At 40.1% G+C, this 18,794-nt stretch overlaps 1 protein-coding gene across 1 annotated transcript; it reads left to right on the top strand.

The window, feature by feature from the left end:
* The first annotated feature begins 14,849 nt into the window (after window positions 1-14,849).
* Window positions 14,850-16,898, top strand: LOC147635541 (protein NUCLEAR FUSION DEFECTIVE 4-like). The gene has a single exon (XM_086802279.1). The coding sequence runs from the start codon at window positions 14,850-14,852 to the stop codon at window positions 16,896-16,898; it is 2,049 nt and encodes a 682-aa protein (XP_086658405.1).
* Window positions 16,899-18,794: the final 1,896 nt, after the last annotated feature.

The raw sequence follows: 18,794 nt of genomic DNA on the forward strand, positions 1-18,794 counted from the left end.
AATTGAATGACCCTAATTTTAGCAATAATTTGTAAAACTCACAAAAGTGTCACTACTCTGTGTGTAGAAAAATCATAATTGTAACTACTATGTGTGTGCATTTGTGTATAAATCATAATTATAACTACTATGTGCGTGTGCATGGGTGTAAAAATCATAATTGTAACTACAATGTGTGTTTACATGTGTGTTTGAATTTGTAAATTTGGGTGCTTATCCTTTTGTGTGTGTGTGTGTGTGTGTTGAACAATTCTAATTTTAGCAATAACTTTTAAAACTCACAAAAGTGTAAATCATAATTGTAACTACTATCTGAGTGTGCATGGGTGTAAAAATCATAATTGTAACTACTATGTGTGTGTACATGTGTGTTTGAATTTGTACATTTAAGTGCTTACCCTTTTCTCTCTATATGTGTGTGTGTGTGTGTGTGTGAGACAGAGAGAGAGAGAGAGAGAGAGAGAGAGAGAGAGAGAGAGAGAGAGAGAGAGAGAGAGAGAGACCACTTCTAGAAACTTCATAAATTTCAATGCAAGCCTTTGATGCCTTTGATGAGACCAAATTTGCTCCACATGCCATCAAAGGCAACAAACATGAAAATGTTCATTGAAACTTCAATCAAAGATCAATATTACATTTCAAATTACCATGTGATTGAGCCTGTGCATCCATGTGTGATCTATGTGTTACATGTATTTACATGTGTGTGAGTGCGGGTGGCATGTCTGTGTGTGAGCACACACATATATATATTTATCTTCAAGGTAGGTGTATAGAGAAACTTTACTTCAAATATATGTGAGCACACACATATATATATTTAACTTCAAGGTAGGTGTATAGAGAAACTTTACTTCAAATATATGTAATAATTACAAATATATATGGCATAATATATATTACATTTCAAAATAGCATGTGATTGTGCATGTGCATCCATGTGTGATCTATGTTCACGTACTACATGCACTCATGCACTACACACATACACATAAGATACCAATTCAACATCTCTTTACTTAATACATGTTTTTTTAAAATAATAAAAGCTATTTAAGCTTTATTCTATGTGTGTGTGTGTGTGTGTGTGTGTGTGTGTGTGTGTGTAAGAGAGCACACTTCTAAAAACTTCATGAATTTCAATGCAAGCCTTGATGAGAGAAAATTTGCTCCACATGCAATCCATGTGTGATCTATGTGCTACATGTACATATTACTCTCATATAGACCATTATCATAGAATGATGCATATAATATTATTCATAATGAAGAAAAATTTGATGAAAAATGTTATTGGATTTTATTCTTCAACATCCACCAATTTAACTCCAACCTCATACTTAATCAAAGTAAGATAATAAAAGTGTCTTTAACACCCTAACCATGAATATAAAGAAGTTTCACTTACCATGCATGTGCATCCATGTGTGATCTATGTGGATCCATGAGTGTGGGTGTGTGTGTGTGTGTGTAAGCACACACACATATATATATTTATCTTCAAGGTATGTCATGTATAGAGAAACTTTACTACAAACATATGTAAAAATATATGTGGCATAATATATATTACATTTCAAAATATCATGTGATTGTGCATGTGCATCCATGTGTTATCTATGTGTTACATGCACTCATGCACTACCAATTGAACATCTCTTTACCTCATGCATGTTTTTCAGCTTTATTTTATGATGATGGTCACTCTTATGTAGACCATCGTCATAGAATATTGCACATATCAAGTGCTATCATATAGACCATTATCATAAAATGATGCATATACTATTATTCATAATGAAGAAAAACTTGATGAAAAATGTTCTTAGATTTTATTCTTCAATCACAACCCCTCATAACCTTTTATCACACTTTAAAGAAGGCAACAAACATGCAAGGGCACATACACACGCACATATATGTGTAAATGTTTGTATGTACACACACACACACACTCTCTCTCTCTCTCTCTCTCACACACACTCACACACATATATGTGTAAATGTTTGTATGTACACACACACACACACTGACACACATATGTGTAAATGTTTGTATGTACACACTCTCTCTCTCTCTCTCTCTCTCTCTCTCTCTCTATATATATATATATATATATATATATTAGATTTTATTCTTCAATCACAACCCCACATAACCTTTTATCACACTTTAAAGGCAAAAAACATGCAATGGCACACACACACACACACATGGGTAAATGTATGTATGTACTCTCTCTCTCTCTCTCTCTCTCTCTCTCTCTCTCACACACACACACACACACACACACACACACACACACACAAAGTTAGTCCATGCCACTGTTATTGCATAGAATGATGCATATATTATTTTTCATAATGAAGAAAATGTATGTATGTACTCTCTCTCTCTCACTCACACACACACACTCACAAAGTGAAATAAATCTCTCTCTCTCTCTCTCTCTCTCTCTCTCACACACACACACACACACACACACACACACACACATACATGCACACACGCACACATATATATTTACGGGTAAATTTATGTATGTAAACTCTCTCTCTCTCTCTTTCTTTCTCTCTCTTTCTCTCTCTCTCTCTCTCTCTCTCTCTCTCTCTCTCACACACACACACACACACACACACACACACACACACACACTTCTCATCTATTATAAAGCTCACTTCACTATGGTCTATTGAAGTGGAAACTCTCTCTCTCTCTCTCTCTCTCTCTCTCTCTCTCTCACACACACACACACACACACACACACACACACACACACACACCCACACACACACACACACCCACACACACACAAACACACACACAAACACACACACACACACACACAATCACATACATCTCACATTGTTTTACAAAAACCTTTATTAATGGTTTGAATGCTTCGTGAGTACCTTTACTAATGGTTTGAATGCTTCGTGTGAGTAGCTTTACACAAACACCTTCACTAATGGGGCTATTCACATTCTCACGAATTTCTAAAAAAGAAGCTAAACATTAAAACTTACATGATATGAACTCTGCACGCTTGACAAGGTCTTCATTCGGAGTGCACCTGCGGGCTATGGCTAGCTGTGGGTGAATACTCTGTGCATCGATTCGACACTGGTATGGTGCTTTCATGGAGATGGTTGGCAGATACAACTTGGCTTCACCTATAAAAACCATGCAAGGTGAGTGTTTATACACACACTTATCCCGTATATCGGTGTTCTTCGCCATGTTTGCTGTTTTGGCATTAGCTGAGAATTCTTCCTCTCAAGTATTTCATATTGAAGCTTTCATTATATTACTGCTTGGATAATGTTTTGAATCCTACTTTTGCTATTATGATTCTTTCTGCATGCGAATTTCTTGACTCTATACAAGATTATGGATTAAGGACACTGCTGAGACCCATTTTGTGCTTATACTTCAAAGTGTTTGAAATAGTGTTGGATGCTGGTTCTTTTAGGGGATCCTATCTAGGATTAAAGCTGCATAATTTCTAGATGCTCATTATATAGGCCTTTACGTTGCATTGTGAGTGTTTTTTGATGTGATTCACATTGTACTTAATCCATTGACATGGTATATCCTTTAAATCTATGGATGCCTTATTCTTCTATGCACATAGATTATCAAATTATTGTGGATTTTTAAAGGCTGCGCATAATCTCTTTGGTTTCCCTCTCAGACTGATGTACGAGGCCTAGGTTTCTTGGTCATGGGCTTATAATTAGATTTAAGCATAAATAGCTTCTTGACTTCTTTAATCTTGGCCGTGCATGGCTGACTATCCGTGGTGGTGATTCACTATTAATGATGGATCAAAATAGTCCTTATTTGGTCTGATTAGATGATGTAACTTCTATATATGTTAATATCACGCTATTAAAAATGCATGCATTAAGCTTTTCGGTCTTTCTCTGAATTCTTGCATGTCATTTCAATCATATGGGTTATTTTATTTTATTAAATTTTTTGATCTTTTTATGAAGTCTTGCTGAGATACACGGTGTGTATATTTGGAAAGGTTTAAACAAATATACATGCTTTGGTTTCTGTTGATACCATATGATTATGATACTAAGATTATTAGGCAGGTTTACAATCATTAATATTTGCATATTAAATGGGACCTCTATTAAACATCATGTTTACAGTTTCTAACATGCTGATGGTATATAATCTTGAGCTACTATACCTAGACATGCATTGGTTTAGTACCATGAATGTATATTGTCAACCATGCCTTTGTTTATTTGGTTGGTAAGGACATATGTATACACAAGATAGCTCCCGACTGTCTAAAGTAGAAATATAAATTATAATGTTTTAAACCTATATATAGGTCTAGTACACAAGGCTCTTTAGAAATATCACAAATTTTTGGATACAGCCTACTTACTTCTCGTTTTTGGTCTATGAATATAAAGAGAGAGAGAGTGATTACCAATTTGGGATTATTCTCTTAAGCTATATGCACATTCATGTTCTATGAACTAAAGGATAAAGCTCTTAATCTATGTACCTTGGGCTAGGACTACTGCAAACCTTGCCTATACATAGAAAAATACATACCTATGTGTGACAAGGTAACTGACCCTATTATAGTGTAAAACTGAGGCTATTTTGAGTGATATCTATAACACATGATAGGTCCTAACACTATAAGACAATGCTGCCATACACGCGTTTCATACACGCGATAAATTACGAGCGCGTGTATGGTCACGCTTGTATTTGAATAGAATCGGGCGCGTGTATTTTAGCATTTAAGTCCGCGTGTATATTTGCATTTATCAACGCGTGTATAAACGCGTTTATATACACGTAGTAATACACGCATCTATACACGATAATATTCACGGATTAATACACGCTATCATACACGGATTAATACACGCCACTATACACGGATTAATACACGCATGGCAAAGAAAAACTGAATTCCTTTACAAAATTAAAAACTATTTTCTTTAAACCATCTCATAGTACATTACAGTATACATCATTACACAATCCCACTACATGCATTTACAACAATGAAATATATTCAAAAATAAATCATGCATATGAGATGATAGAAATGTCATCAATTTAGAACGTACAGTGACGGATTGGTTAGGGTTCGATCTCATCTTCAATAAGATCCATCCTTGCCAAACGATCAACATCAATATCCATTTGATCAATTTGTAAGGCTACGATTAAATTTATTCCACTATCGATATTCTGTACTCCATTGATAATGGTATCGATGTCCTGATCATCCTCATCAACATCACCATCATCCTCAATGGTAGGGTCATTCTCATGATCATGAGAAATGGCATGCTCATCCTCATTATCATGATCATCTCTTATTTCTTGATCATCAATCACAACATCTTCAATGGCATGTTCGACATCATCTTCATTGCGGCTTGTTACATCCTCCATATGCTCCATATCAGTGAATGTATTATACATCACTTTGGAACGTGGTGCAATAGGGATGACGTACCACCATTTGATGTCATGCACCATTGGTAGATAGATAACCTACTCAAATACACATAGTACAGTAATTAATTAGCATATCAAAAGTCAACGGGTACGCGAGCTTAGATATATATGTACATGAAACACATTAGTAAAAAAATGCATACCTGCTCACATTGTTGTGGCAATACGAGTCTATCTTTCTTTGTTTGCCAGAACTTTGTAGAGTCAATAGTTACATATCCACTTGCATGGCGTTTTATCGTTGCATCAGGCCCTTTTTCCACCACGTTCATTTGCCATTTGACATCCAAAACATACACAAAGAAGCGACGAAAGTCAAGCCTAAATATGTCTTGGATTATGCCACAATAATCATCCATTTTTCCATTAGCTCCCTCAAAGCTACTAATGACACCGCAATCTTGTGTATTTCTCTTTTCATCAATTCTTTGTGTTCGAAAATGCTTGCCTTCACACCATATAGCATTGAACATAGTGCACTGGACCAAAATAGAAGCAATATTTGTGTAAGCAACGTGAATAAATATTAAAAGCAAATCACTTACAACTAATGCAAAACATTAGTTCTATGTACCTTTGACATGCATCCTCGTGCATACTCCCATTCTTCCGCCGTGATATGCAGCCCCTCGTCGCTCTCTGCTCTCTCCATTTCCTCATGCAACCAATCAACATGGATATCATTCGGAAGTGTTGCTAGATGCTTAGGGTACGCCTTTCAAGAGCCATGTTGCCTCCGAAAGAGAGCTCTTTCTGCTTGCCTTTTTGTCTTTGCATCCTCATATCTTGTAACCCATCTGCTCATCACATCACTATTAAGGATACAAGTGAAATTGAGATCATCAATCAATGTTCTGTCAATTACTTTACTCTGTCCTTTTCCTTGAGGCACAATAGAGGTCATCCTCAAGTCCTCTTCATTGCTCCATAGTCGTGGCAAAGAGCTGTCCACATGACCAAGAAATTTTGAAATATATACAAGAGACTCTTGTATCAACCAACCCTCGGCCATGCTTCCTTCAGGCCTTGCACTTTGCCTCACAAAGTCTTTTAAGGTCTTCATGAAGCGCTCTAGGAAGAACATCCAACGTGCATGCACAGTACCACATAAAGCGATTTTGTCCACTAAATGCACAATGAGATGTAGTTGACTTGTGAGAATGGTTCGCGGAAAAGTCTCTTCTACCAAACAAACCACCTCCACTGCCATAACACGCACATCATCCAACGTGGCTGGATCAATTGCTTTGGAACTAACATATCTGAAAAATAAATAAATAGTACGTTATACCTCATGCACGTTCATTTTGCAAGGTATAATGAAGGGTGATCTGACATGGGTTTTACATACCTCACAAGCTCGCCCATCTTATAAATACATTTTTTCAAGCTCTTATTTGCACAATGGTCGATGCTAGTAGGTAGTATGAACTGCGCACATAAGAGCACATGTATGTATGGTTTATGGCATTACAAAATTTAATTTCAACGTACGTACAAGACTTGGAAAATACTTACTTGAAGCATCTTGTGCCAATCGTTGGACTTCAACCCATATAGTTGCTCAATGCCTCTTTTCTTAGTGGTTGTAAAGGCTCCCTTCAATGATCTCATGCATCCAGTGGAAGTACGCAAAGTGGTGATGGCCTGCTTTACCTGCTTCTCCTCTTTCTTTGATATAATCCATGGTGCAGGCGGAAGACGAACGTGCCCACCCACCTCTCGTGGCCAAGCTTGACGCATACGTCCTGCGACCCGCAAGTCCTCACGTACGCTAACATTGTCTCGTTTACCAATAATATGTTCCCAAATACCAGATCCCACATTCTTGAAGATGTGCATGGGATCAAGAAGATGGTTGATCTTAAGATGGGTCCAATATGGCAGCCGAAAAAAAATGGAGTACCTACACAAGGGATTGCTCTATGTGACCTTTAATCCAATTAGAGACTACACAAAACAAGATTGAAAATACATTACTATACCTGTTCATGCCATCTGGAGGAAGAATAGTTGTAGACGCCCAAATACGCTTCCAATCTTTTGCACGAAGTGTTTGTGGAGGAATGTTACTCTTACTAGCAACATATTTAGGATGATCTGAGGGGAGAAATCGATGATGATTATCGAATATAGTCTTACACAAACCGTCAGCATACTCATGTACTAACGAAGGGCCACAGACAGGACATGCATGTTTACCCGATGTTTTCAAACCTGTTAAAATATAAATAAAAGTTAGAATAATAAAGTCAATATGTATAATTAATATATATAGCCAATAGTAATAGAGTAGGGAGGTAATTAGAATTCTTACCAGAACAATCGCTGTATCCTGGAAAGTCATGCATTGTCCACATCAACACTGCTTTTAAGTCGAAGTGTCGAGAGGAGGGAGGCCTACTAATGTCCACCACCGCAACACCTCTCCATAGTTCCTCCAACTCATCAATCAATGGTTCAAGATAAACATCCATATGCTTGACTTTATGTTTCCCTGGAATTAGAAGGGATAACATAAGATGTCCCTTCTTGATCGCCATTGATGGTGGAAGGTTGTAATTCACCAACACAACTAGCCACACGCTGTATGCAGTGCTTTTGAAACCAAATGGATTCACTCCATCCATACCCAGGCCAAGTCTCAAGTTTCTGGGCTCTGTTTTAAAGCTGGGCCACTCATCTTCAATATGCTTCCAAGCAGGAGTGTCTGCGGGAATTCTCCACATGCCATCATCCGATCGATGTGAGGAATGCCATGACATGAGCTCTGCTATGGATTTGCACTTGAACATGTGTTTGATGCGAGGAATTATAGGAAAGTGTCGCAAGACTTTACGAGGTACATCAAAACTCTTCATATCTGTTCTGTACCTTGCTTCACCACAAGTGGGACAATGTAGAGCCTCCTTATGCGTCCCACGAAAGAGAATGCAATCATTGACGCATGCATGTATGCGATCATAATCCAGTCCTCCAAGAGATGTCACATAGCGCCTCGCTATGTCTCTTGAGGTGGGTAGTCTATTTTCCTTTGGAAGCATGTTTGATAATAGCCTGCATCCAATATCATCAATTATAATTAGTCTTAAATCCTAAACCTTAAACCACTAATTCAAATTTGTAAGTTAGAATGCTTACTTCAATAATGCGTCAAGACTTGCATTGCTCCATCCATAAACTGTTTGTATATTGAGTAGTTCAAGTGAAGCACGTAAAACAGAGAATGTGCACCCTTCAAACACCGGTGTCGATGAAGCCTTGTAAAGATGCTCTTGTTCCATATCATCGTCGTCCATACCTTTGGGATCATCCTTAAAAAGATTCCGTACCATATCATCAAGCACCTCCTCTTCCACAACTTCGTGGGGTGCAGGGCTATTGTCATCCCTTTCCCACTCATCTCTGACAATAGATCTCGAAGCTCCAGCATCATCTCGTCGAAGCTTTGCGTGCTCTCGTCGCGCGTAGGGTACCATGTTAGGGTGTGGTACTGCATCCTGCTTCAATTAGAGTTTATATATTACAACTCTATTAATTTAATTTGGATACCATGAGTCATTTGAATACCATCAATTTACATCTACTCACCTCTAAAGCTGTTTGATTCCATTCTCCATACATGGAGATGTGATTCAAGGTAATTCGACGTGCTCGTACAATGCATCCTTGACATCGATTACACATACATTTGATCCGTTGTCCCAACCACACATCGCGATTACGATGGCGCATTGTCTCATCTTCCCCAAAACTGCTTGAAGAGGTTGATGACATCCTATGTACAAACCAGAAAACACAAAATCATAATATGTTTTTAATGAAAGTATAAAAATCGCGTGTATTGACGCGGCTATTTCCTAAAAATTGCGTGTATTAACGCGGCTATTTTCTAAAAATCGCGTGTATTAACGCGGGTAATTCCTACAAAACGCGTGTATAAATGCAGCTAAAATATCATACATGCGAACATACACGCCTTTATAAACGCGACGGTCTGTTTAAACTAAAAATAGCCCGCCTTCCCCAAATATAGATTTTGAACTAACATATCAACACTGCTTTCGTTTTCGCCTCTTCCAACAGTAACGAAACCTAAGTGCAAGGAGGGAGCACAGAAGGAGCACACACGGGAGGAAACCGAGCAAGAAAGAAGACTCACTTTTTCAGAGGTGAGTCAGTTTGTCCTGTGCCTTGTCTCTTTCCTCAGATTTGTTTATGCTATTTGCTCTTTGCTTTTTGGGTTTGTCTCCGTCCTTTTGCTTCTGTGCACACGATTGGGTGAATGATTCTGACAGGGGCGACAATGGTCCTTTTATAAGGACACTTTGTCTTTGTCAGAGGTCGGTCCTTTTGAAAAAAAATTTTCGCAGGTCCCGTGTAGAAACGCGTGTAAAAGCGCGTGTACTCTGTCTACAGAGTCTGTTCACGCGAATATACACGCGTTTCTGGATGGGTGTATACACACGTTTTTTGATGGGTGTATACACGCGTTTCTGCACGGGTGTATACATGAGATTGCGTTTCAGAATTCATGATTTGCAGGCAACACAACTGACTTGAATGATGATATTTGTGTGAGTCAAGAGACAGTCCATGATGTACATGAAGATGTTTGTTGCAGGTTCTTTATGGATATTCCAGGTTCTTCATCCGATCCATTTGCGTACAGCAATTGACTGATGGAGATGCTGAATCATTTTGGGCGCCATCCTGGTCCGGTTGAGCTTACAGAGTATATGTATGCCCATCCCCCTCCTTCCCTGTGCCTGGTGTCTATACCCCTACTGCGAGTATCCAGAGCACTCCAGTGCCGTCTATTCCTCCGAGTCCGACGAGACGACATGCAGCTTCTCCTCTTCCACGTCCACCGAGGAGACATACCTCGTCCCAAACACACTCACGTACACCCTCACAGCCACCATCACGTGCTCCCTCAGAGCCACCATCACGTCAGGGCTCACAGCCACCGTCACGTAGACAATCCCCCAGTCGTGACTCCACCCGCAGCAGTAGGAAGAGTGGGAGTGGAGGATGCGGCGGGTGCTTTGGTGGGGGAGGTGGGGGAGGTAGTAGGGCACGCGGTGAGAGAGGAGATAGAGGGAGAAGAGTTAGAGGAGACAGTTCGGAAGAGGAGGAGATGAGAGAGATGGAGAGAGTGGTCTGCTATAATGTGACGGATAGGGGCGGGATAGTGATGGATGCGAGGGGGAGGGAGGTAATGGAGTACATGCGTGGGGTAGTATCAAACTCATATAGAAATTATTTTATTAAATTTAAAGATCAAAATAGCCGATTAGTTGGGGAGGTGATAGAGGCTGTACATAGTCGGTACCCCAATCCCCCACATGCTACATTCTCGGATGTATGGGGAAGGACGCGAATAAGGGAGATCTTAAGTAATAAAAGATCTCACCTTAAAAAACTCGCGTACGATGACCGGCTAAATGTAGCTGCGGGTGGCTATCCTGCCGAGAAACCTGCCCACTGCGCACAAACGCGAGTGGAAGGAGGCAAAGAAACGAGCAGAGGGTGGCGTGAAGAGCAGGCAGCATGTGGAGGCACGACGGATCTAGATGGAGACCATTGGATCTTCGCATTTCGGATCTGGCGGCGTCGAGTCATGGGAGGCAGAGTTCGTAAGTATCTTGCCACTTTATTTGATTGTTTACTTAATTCATTGATTCTATGATTGTTTTAATCTTACAAATTGTGTTGATTATGATACAGCGACGGGTTACGGGGAGGAAGCCCACAACCCACGATACTGCGTATGCTCGCCGGCATAGCAGACGTGACACGTGGGCCATCTTCAGAGCCGAGGGACGTATTACGGACGCGCAGTTTGAGATGGCCATGAGACCATACGGTCGACAGGTACTTGAAAATTCTAAACGAATGATTTTGGTTTATTGAATTACATATATATATACGTATATACTATATATTACTTGAACAGGCACAAGCTGCTGATGATCCACCCGCCGCCACTGCAGAGGGTGGACGTGAGCACTACTCATCGGACATTCCGACCGATGTGAGCTCATCTGAGCATGGAGGGAGCACCGAGTCATCATCTGGGTCTGAGTAGTACTCAGACTTATAGTATCACATTCCATATTGAGGATGTGGTTGTATATATTTTTTTGTAAACTAAAGCCATGGGCTACTTCGAGATATGGACTCCCTTGTATACATGTATGAAATTTTGATAGTAATATTGAATCGTGAATCGATAGTATTACATTCATGTCTGTCTTGAATCTTGTATTGACAATGTATGCATTCATGTCGTTCTTGTCTTAATCTCCCTCGTGCATATATTCTTCGTGGATGGTCTAATGCACCAAAAAAAAAATCCAGAGAGTGTTATTGGGTACTGGAATGCTGGAACAGTATTCAGGCACCAAATAGCACTCTCTAGATTTTTTTTTTTGCTCTCTGTTCGTGTGTATAAACGCGTCAGAACTGCTAAAACTCGCGTGTATATACGCGGATAATCTGTAAAATACGCGTGTATTTATGCGTCAAAACTGACAATTACGCGTGTATAAGCGCATCTAAATTAAAGAAACGCGTGTATAGACGCAGGTATCAACACGTCTGAGTACATTTGAACTGAACAGAACGCGGCTATACACCCGTGTATAAGCGCGTCTAAATTAAAGAAAGGCATGTATAGCCGCATGTATCAACGCGTTTGTGAAAAGAATGCGGCTATACACCCGTGTATAAGCGCGTCTGAGAGGTCCTATACACGCGCTTTTACACGCATGTCTGTGGCCGCGATCATACACGCGCTGGTACACGGGCCCGCTACTTTTTTTCACAGGTCATTTTTAGCGGCTAGGAGCGCGGGTATGAGCCCGATCCCTTGTAGTGTAAGACACCTGCAATACACACATGGGCTAACGATTGGTTTGTCTATTTGGATGGATGCAGGTAACATGTTCTCTCAAAATATCTTTGGGTTTATGCTTTACACAAAATTTTTTCAAATAATGGAGTCACTGGCTCCACTTACTTATAACATGATTATTGTATATAAATATGCTCTTATAATCATGTTTAAACATTTTTACTGGTCAAATTGGATAAGGTTCTTGGATTTTTCTAACTACTGAGGTAGAAGACTGAAAACACACACACACATATGGGTAAATGTATGTATGTACACACTCTCTCTCTCCCTCTCTCTCTCACACACACACGCACACACACACATACACACAAACACACACCACACTCACACTCACAAAGTGAAATCAAACTCTCTCTCTCACACACACACACACAAAGTTAATGCATGCCAAAGTTAATGCATAGAATGATGCATACACTATTATTTATAATAAAGAAAATGTATGTATGTATGCACTCTCTCTCTCTCTCTCTCTCTCACACACACACACACACACACACAGAGTTAATGCATGTATCACCACCACAAGTCCATTTGGCAGGCATAGCATGCAATACACACGAATAATGCCTTACCCATGACCTTATTTGGAATGTGATAGAGTATTGCACAATGTCATTGTTAACCATGGAGCAAGTCATGTGGGTGTGCATTGCCTACCAAAGAAAAAGAAAGAAACACCATGCAACCACCTTGCGGAGCAAGAAAACAAAAGCGACTTCAATAGTTTTAAAAAAAATAGAGAAACCCCTGTGTTCTCACTACCTTGGGCAAAAATAAAAGAAGAAGCAACACAACGAATACCATCAAAGCCACCCCCCACACAAGGAAAAACACCACAATAGAGTGTGAGGCGGACGACAAAGCGAGATGGAAACATAAACGATTGCACTTACTTGAGAGAAAGTGTCACGGTCGAGAGAAATGCTTGCAAGTGTCAGGGGGACGACTTGCAAAACAACCTGCAAAAACAGAGAGAGAGAGAGAGAGAGAGAGAGAGAGAGAGAAGATCTGGGCTAGAGCAATCAACACCAAGCTATAGGAGGGCCAACCGGAAGTAGATCGTGGAGGGGAGACCGATAAGGGAGCACGTCTACAATAGCCTGCACAAGAACAAACCAACATGAGAATAGAAACACAAAGAGAGAGAATGAGAGAGAGGGAGAGGGATGGATCACCAGTCGGACACACAGTACTAAGGAGGAAACTCGCTCGAAGTGGAATAGAAATGGAAAGCTTGCTCGAAGAGGAAACTCGCTTGAAGTGGAATAGAAACGATGAAATTGAAATTTAGCTGCCCACATTTAAGGAGGCAGCTCTGCATAGAGTGGTGGCCCTACAACCTACGAGATGGACAGAGGAGATGATAGCGGAGAGGTTGAAAGAGGTGGCTTTGCATGGAGGGGTGGCCCTACAACCAACCAACCGCATGATAGAGCAAGGTGACGTGGCTAGTGCAAAGGTGGCAAGGCCACGTGGAAAGGGGGTTGACGCCTGGTTAGAAAGTTGAAAAAATTGCCATGTGGAGGGGGGTCGACACGCCTGATTAGATATAGAAAGTAGATGCGAAGTAGTCTAAAGAGAGAACTCAAATTGAAGAGAGAACTCTTAAGAAAAGAAGGCAAAGAGGTGGGAGACAAATGAGATTTAAAGTACAAATGCCACAGTGTAACTATATAACTATGGAATTTTATGAGATTCTTATCGCTAGCGACATATAAAATATGGTTAAACGACACCGCGAGCTTTTTTTAAAATTTGGTAGACTTCCTAAAAGTGTGGTTTTGTAACTCCCATAGATTTTGTCGCTAGAGCCCCGTATGCCTTATAATGCTAGCTCTTCCATGTATCCGTTAAGGGAGAACATAAGCACAAACATTTTTTAAAAGTAGGTAACCTTCTACGTAGGTGGATGCATGTCGTTCCACATTTCAACCTACCTTAGGTTTGGCCGGTCACAAATCAACTTCTGGCTTTTCACGGCGCTAGACAAGACCTGTAGCATTAGAGCTTAGGTTTGGCCGGTCACAAATGAACTTCTGGCTTTTCATATCGCTAGACTTGCGTTTAAACGCGCCCGTAAACAAAGGTTGAACGTGTAGTATCGAGGTTTATTGGAAGAGTAAGGTGGGAATTGAATGTAGGTTAGACTGGACCAGACCATCAACAGCCCACAGGTCAGGAATGGAAAGGCTGTTCTGGTGTAGCCTAACTTATATTAAATTTTACTTGCAAGACGTAATTTGGCTTCTTAAAAAGAGGTGGTTCTGTGCTCGCAATAAAACCCACAAACGAAGGAAGATTTCTTCTTAAAGAGTTCTTACATTAAAGAAATCAAGCCTCAATTGAAACAAAGGCCCACGAGAAAGACCAAGGAATATAGAAATCATAAGCCTTTCAAGTAGCCTGTTTTACTCCATGAAGAAACTGAGGGCTCTTGCTCCTTTCGTCCTAGACTTGTTCAGAAGTAAATGGATGATGGTAGTAGCATGCTTTTATGTGAAGGCCTTTGCAGGTGCCACTTACATCTTTGCCATGTACTCTGGGAGCATAAAAAAGGCACTAAACTATGATCAGAAAACTATTGATACATTAGGCTTTTTCAAAGACCTAGGGGCCAACACAGGCATAATTGCTGGGTTGATAAATGAGGTAATGCCTCCATGGGCTGTGCTTGCTGTGGGGGCTTCCATGAACTTGTTTGGATATCTAATGATGTGGCTAGCTGTAACACATAGAATAGCCACCCCTCCTCTTTGGCAAATGTATTTGTTCATATGCATTGCAGCTGACTCCCAAGCATTTGCTAACACTTCCACCTTGGCCACTTGTGTGAGAAGCTTTCCACAAAGGAGAGGGGTTCTTCTTGGTCTTATCAAAGGCTTTGTTGGGCTTAGTGGTGCAATTTTCACCCAACTCTATTATGCCCTCTATTTTAATGAAGAAAGTACTACAGGTGTTCTCCTTCTTTCTGCTTGGCTTCCAACTCTGGTAACCCTCCTCTTCATGTTCTTTGTTAGACCCATGAAGGTGGAGAGTGATAACCAGGAAGGCAGACATTTGTTCTCTTTTCTTTACCTTGGCTTGGCCTTAGCAGCTTTCTTAATGTTTGTTATTATCCTTCAAAACCACCTGACTTTGTCCCCTTCTACATACAAAGCCATAGGTACCATCACTTTGGTGCTTGTGGCTTCGAATATTGTGATTGCATTAAGGGCAGAGTTAGGAAACTTTAAGCAAAAATCTTCACAGGATACTGCAATGCCCAACGGGAACTTGGTGCAGGTAAATGCTTCAAAAACAATCCAAGCGACTGCAATTGCATCGATTGACAGTAAGGTGGAAAACTCATTAGATAACCTGAACAAAGCTAGCCAAAGAAAGGATACAAATGAAGTTTTGGAGGATGAGAAAATCAAGAAAAAACTAATCACTAGTAGCAAAGATAAGGCATTTCACCAAGAAATCATTCTTAATGATGCCATAAATAAACAGGTGTTACCAAAGCATAATAACCTCAATCTTATGTCACTGAATTCATGTTTCGATAAATCTTGTCAGCAAGATGTAGCTGGGTATAAAGGTGCTCAGGAATCATCACAAAACTCTTCACAACCACCATGTGGGACTGATGATACAGTATTGAATAGATTAAAGACTTTTGTTAACACTAGGCCCAAGAGAGGGGATGATTTTTCCATTGCTCAAGCCTTGTTGAGCTTCGACATGATGATCATGTTCATAGCGATAATGTGTGGGCTGGGATCCACACGCACAGCCATAGACAACATGGGACAGATAGGGGAATCTATGGGGTACTCTCAGATAAGCATCAACACGTTGGTGTCGCTAATGAACATATGGAATTTCCTAGGTCATTTGGGCGGTGGATTCTGGTCAGAGACGCTGCTACAGAAGCACCGCTGTCCAAGAACACTTGTATTCACAATGTTCATAAGCTTGGCGTGCGTGGGGCACCTCATGATAGCCTTCCCAACAAAGGGATCTCTGTATGCAGCCTCTGTGGTGACAGGGTTGAGCTTTGGAGGGCAGTGGCCTCTCTTCTCTGCAATCATATCGGAGCTCTTTGGTCTTAAGCATTATGGGGTTCTGTACAACGTGGGTGCATTTGCGAGCCCGCTGGGCTCTTATCTGTTGAACGTGAGGGTGGCGGGATACTTGTATGATAAAGAGGCAGCCATGCAGGGTGGCGGCCTTACGTGCCACGGACCCCGGTGTTTCAGAACCACCTTTTTGATCATGACCGCAGTGAGCTTCTTCGGAAGCCTTGTTTCTGGTGTCTTGGTGCTGCGCACCATCGCCTTCTACAAACAAGACACCTTTGCAACATTCACCAAACCTCCTCTTAGCAAGAAAATGCCCTTGGATGGTACCGTAGTATCACTCTTGGAGCCTCACCAGCTTAGCAATCGGACCATAGAGTCCACCCGAGAACTTAACAAATAAAAAATTACAAAAAATTAACCTTCATTGTAAATGGATGATATGCTAGGCCTAGAAAGTCATCAGGCCTTCAATTAGAGAATCATTTTCTCTTGTACAGCAATTTTAAGCATAAAGCAAGAAAGCCTTGTTATCTTTTAATTTGAACATATCTTGCTCATATAGTACAAAGCCAAACAATGGGGGGTCGCATAAGGATGCATGGAGAGAGAGAGAGAGAGAGAGAGAGAGATGCACATGCAATGCAAACTTTTTTTGGAGTGGAGTGGTGTTTCCATTGTGAGTAATTCGAAGTTACTCCAAAACCATATCCACAAAACAAAATCTGGAAGTCGTAGTGTGTTGTAAGGAAAATAAAACACATAAAATGTATATTGTGGAGACAAATCTGCAGAGGCAAGATTCAAACCCATGACCTCTCCCCACTAGTAGCACTCCAACCATTCCAGTAGCCTTTCTTTTTTTAAATAGTTATGATCACACAATGCTAATTCATGTTTTCTTGGACAAATAATTTTGATCACACATACTTAATTTGTGTTCTAACTGATGCTTTCCATGCCAACCACATAGAAAGTGACTAACAAGTGGAGGGACTACTTTTGCATGATAGTTGAACCCCCCATAATGTATCTTGAGTTATGGAGATATACATTATGAGATTGTCAACAAAGAGTTGTTGGAAATAGGTTTTGTTCTTGGCAATGCTTTGGTTGATAGTATGCTAAATATGGTTTTCTTGTTGTCGAAGCACAAAAAATGCTTAACAAGCTTCTAGTTAGAAACTTTGTCCCATCTAATGGCAAGATACATTGATGATGGGCAGTTCATTGTAAAAAATGACATATACAGTTTTCACACTAGGCCAACCAAACTTTAAAATGGTATGGCCTCTATTACTAATCTTAATCAAATATGTACACGAACTTCGTAGAATTTATCTATTTGACATTAAGAATAGGGTAAAGACAATTTATTTGTTCCAACACCAAATAAGTGTCTGTTTGTGCAAGTAAGATGGCAAAGCACCTTATGATAGGTCATGCGGGTGAAACCATGTTTACCTATGGAGTGGTTAACACTTGTTCAATCATCCGTTATCTATTGGATGTATGCTTGGTTCATAATAGGTTGAATATCCCTAGACTCTCCCTAAAACTTAACTTTGGCCTTCCCTTTCATTATGATAGAAAACATTTGTGCATTTAGTTTCATTTCAAGAAGCTCACCTATCTTCTCAATGACTTATCCTCACACTACTTCAATCTTCTCCGCCAAGCTGTTGGCCTCTTTGGACATTTGGGTATGCGAGAGGCAAACGTGAGACTCTTAACTAGGTTTATACTCTAGGCAAGTCACTAAGAGGGTGTTATCTTCTTACATGGGTAGTTCACACGGCGATAGCAATTATGAGTGCAATCATCTATACGTTACAGCTTCCTCACTGCATCTCTATTTTTCATATCCTATAATTAGTGTAGTCCATGAGACTACATTTCAAACTAAAAGGTTGGTTGCTTAAATTTCAAGGTAGCCACATTTGTCATCACATGAGACTACATTTCAAGGTATCCTATAATTAATGTAGTCCATGAGACTACATTTCAAACTAGAAGGTTGTTTGCTTAAATTTCAAGGTAGTCACATTTGGCATGTACATTATCGATCAAGTTCCACCAACAATGTTGATTATTTCTAGTAACCCCTTTCTAATAATCTCAATGTGTATTTTAGGTCACTTTTCTAAGGTCTTTTTAGTAACCTCAATGTGTATTTTAGGTTCCTTTTTCAAGGATTTTATAGTGATCTCAATGTATATTTTTGGTCCCTTTTTATATAGCTCTAACAAGCACTACAACACAACCCCCCTAGCGAGACGGGCCCGAAATGATGGGTTTT

This window comes from Cibotium barometz, chromosome 9 (assembly GCF_041138505.1).
Source record: "Cibotium barometz isolate CiBa-2024 chromosome 9, ASM4113850v1, whole genome shotgun sequence".
Taxonomy (NCBI): Eukaryota; Viridiplantae; Streptophyta; class Polypodiopsida; order Cyatheales; family Cibotiaceae; genus Cibotium; species Cibotium barometz.

Coding starts and splice junctions, on each gene's coding strand:
- LOC147635541 (XM_086802279.1), top strand. CDS start 14,850: ATGAAGAAACTGAGGGCTCTTGCTCCTTTCGTCCTAGACTTGTTCAGA.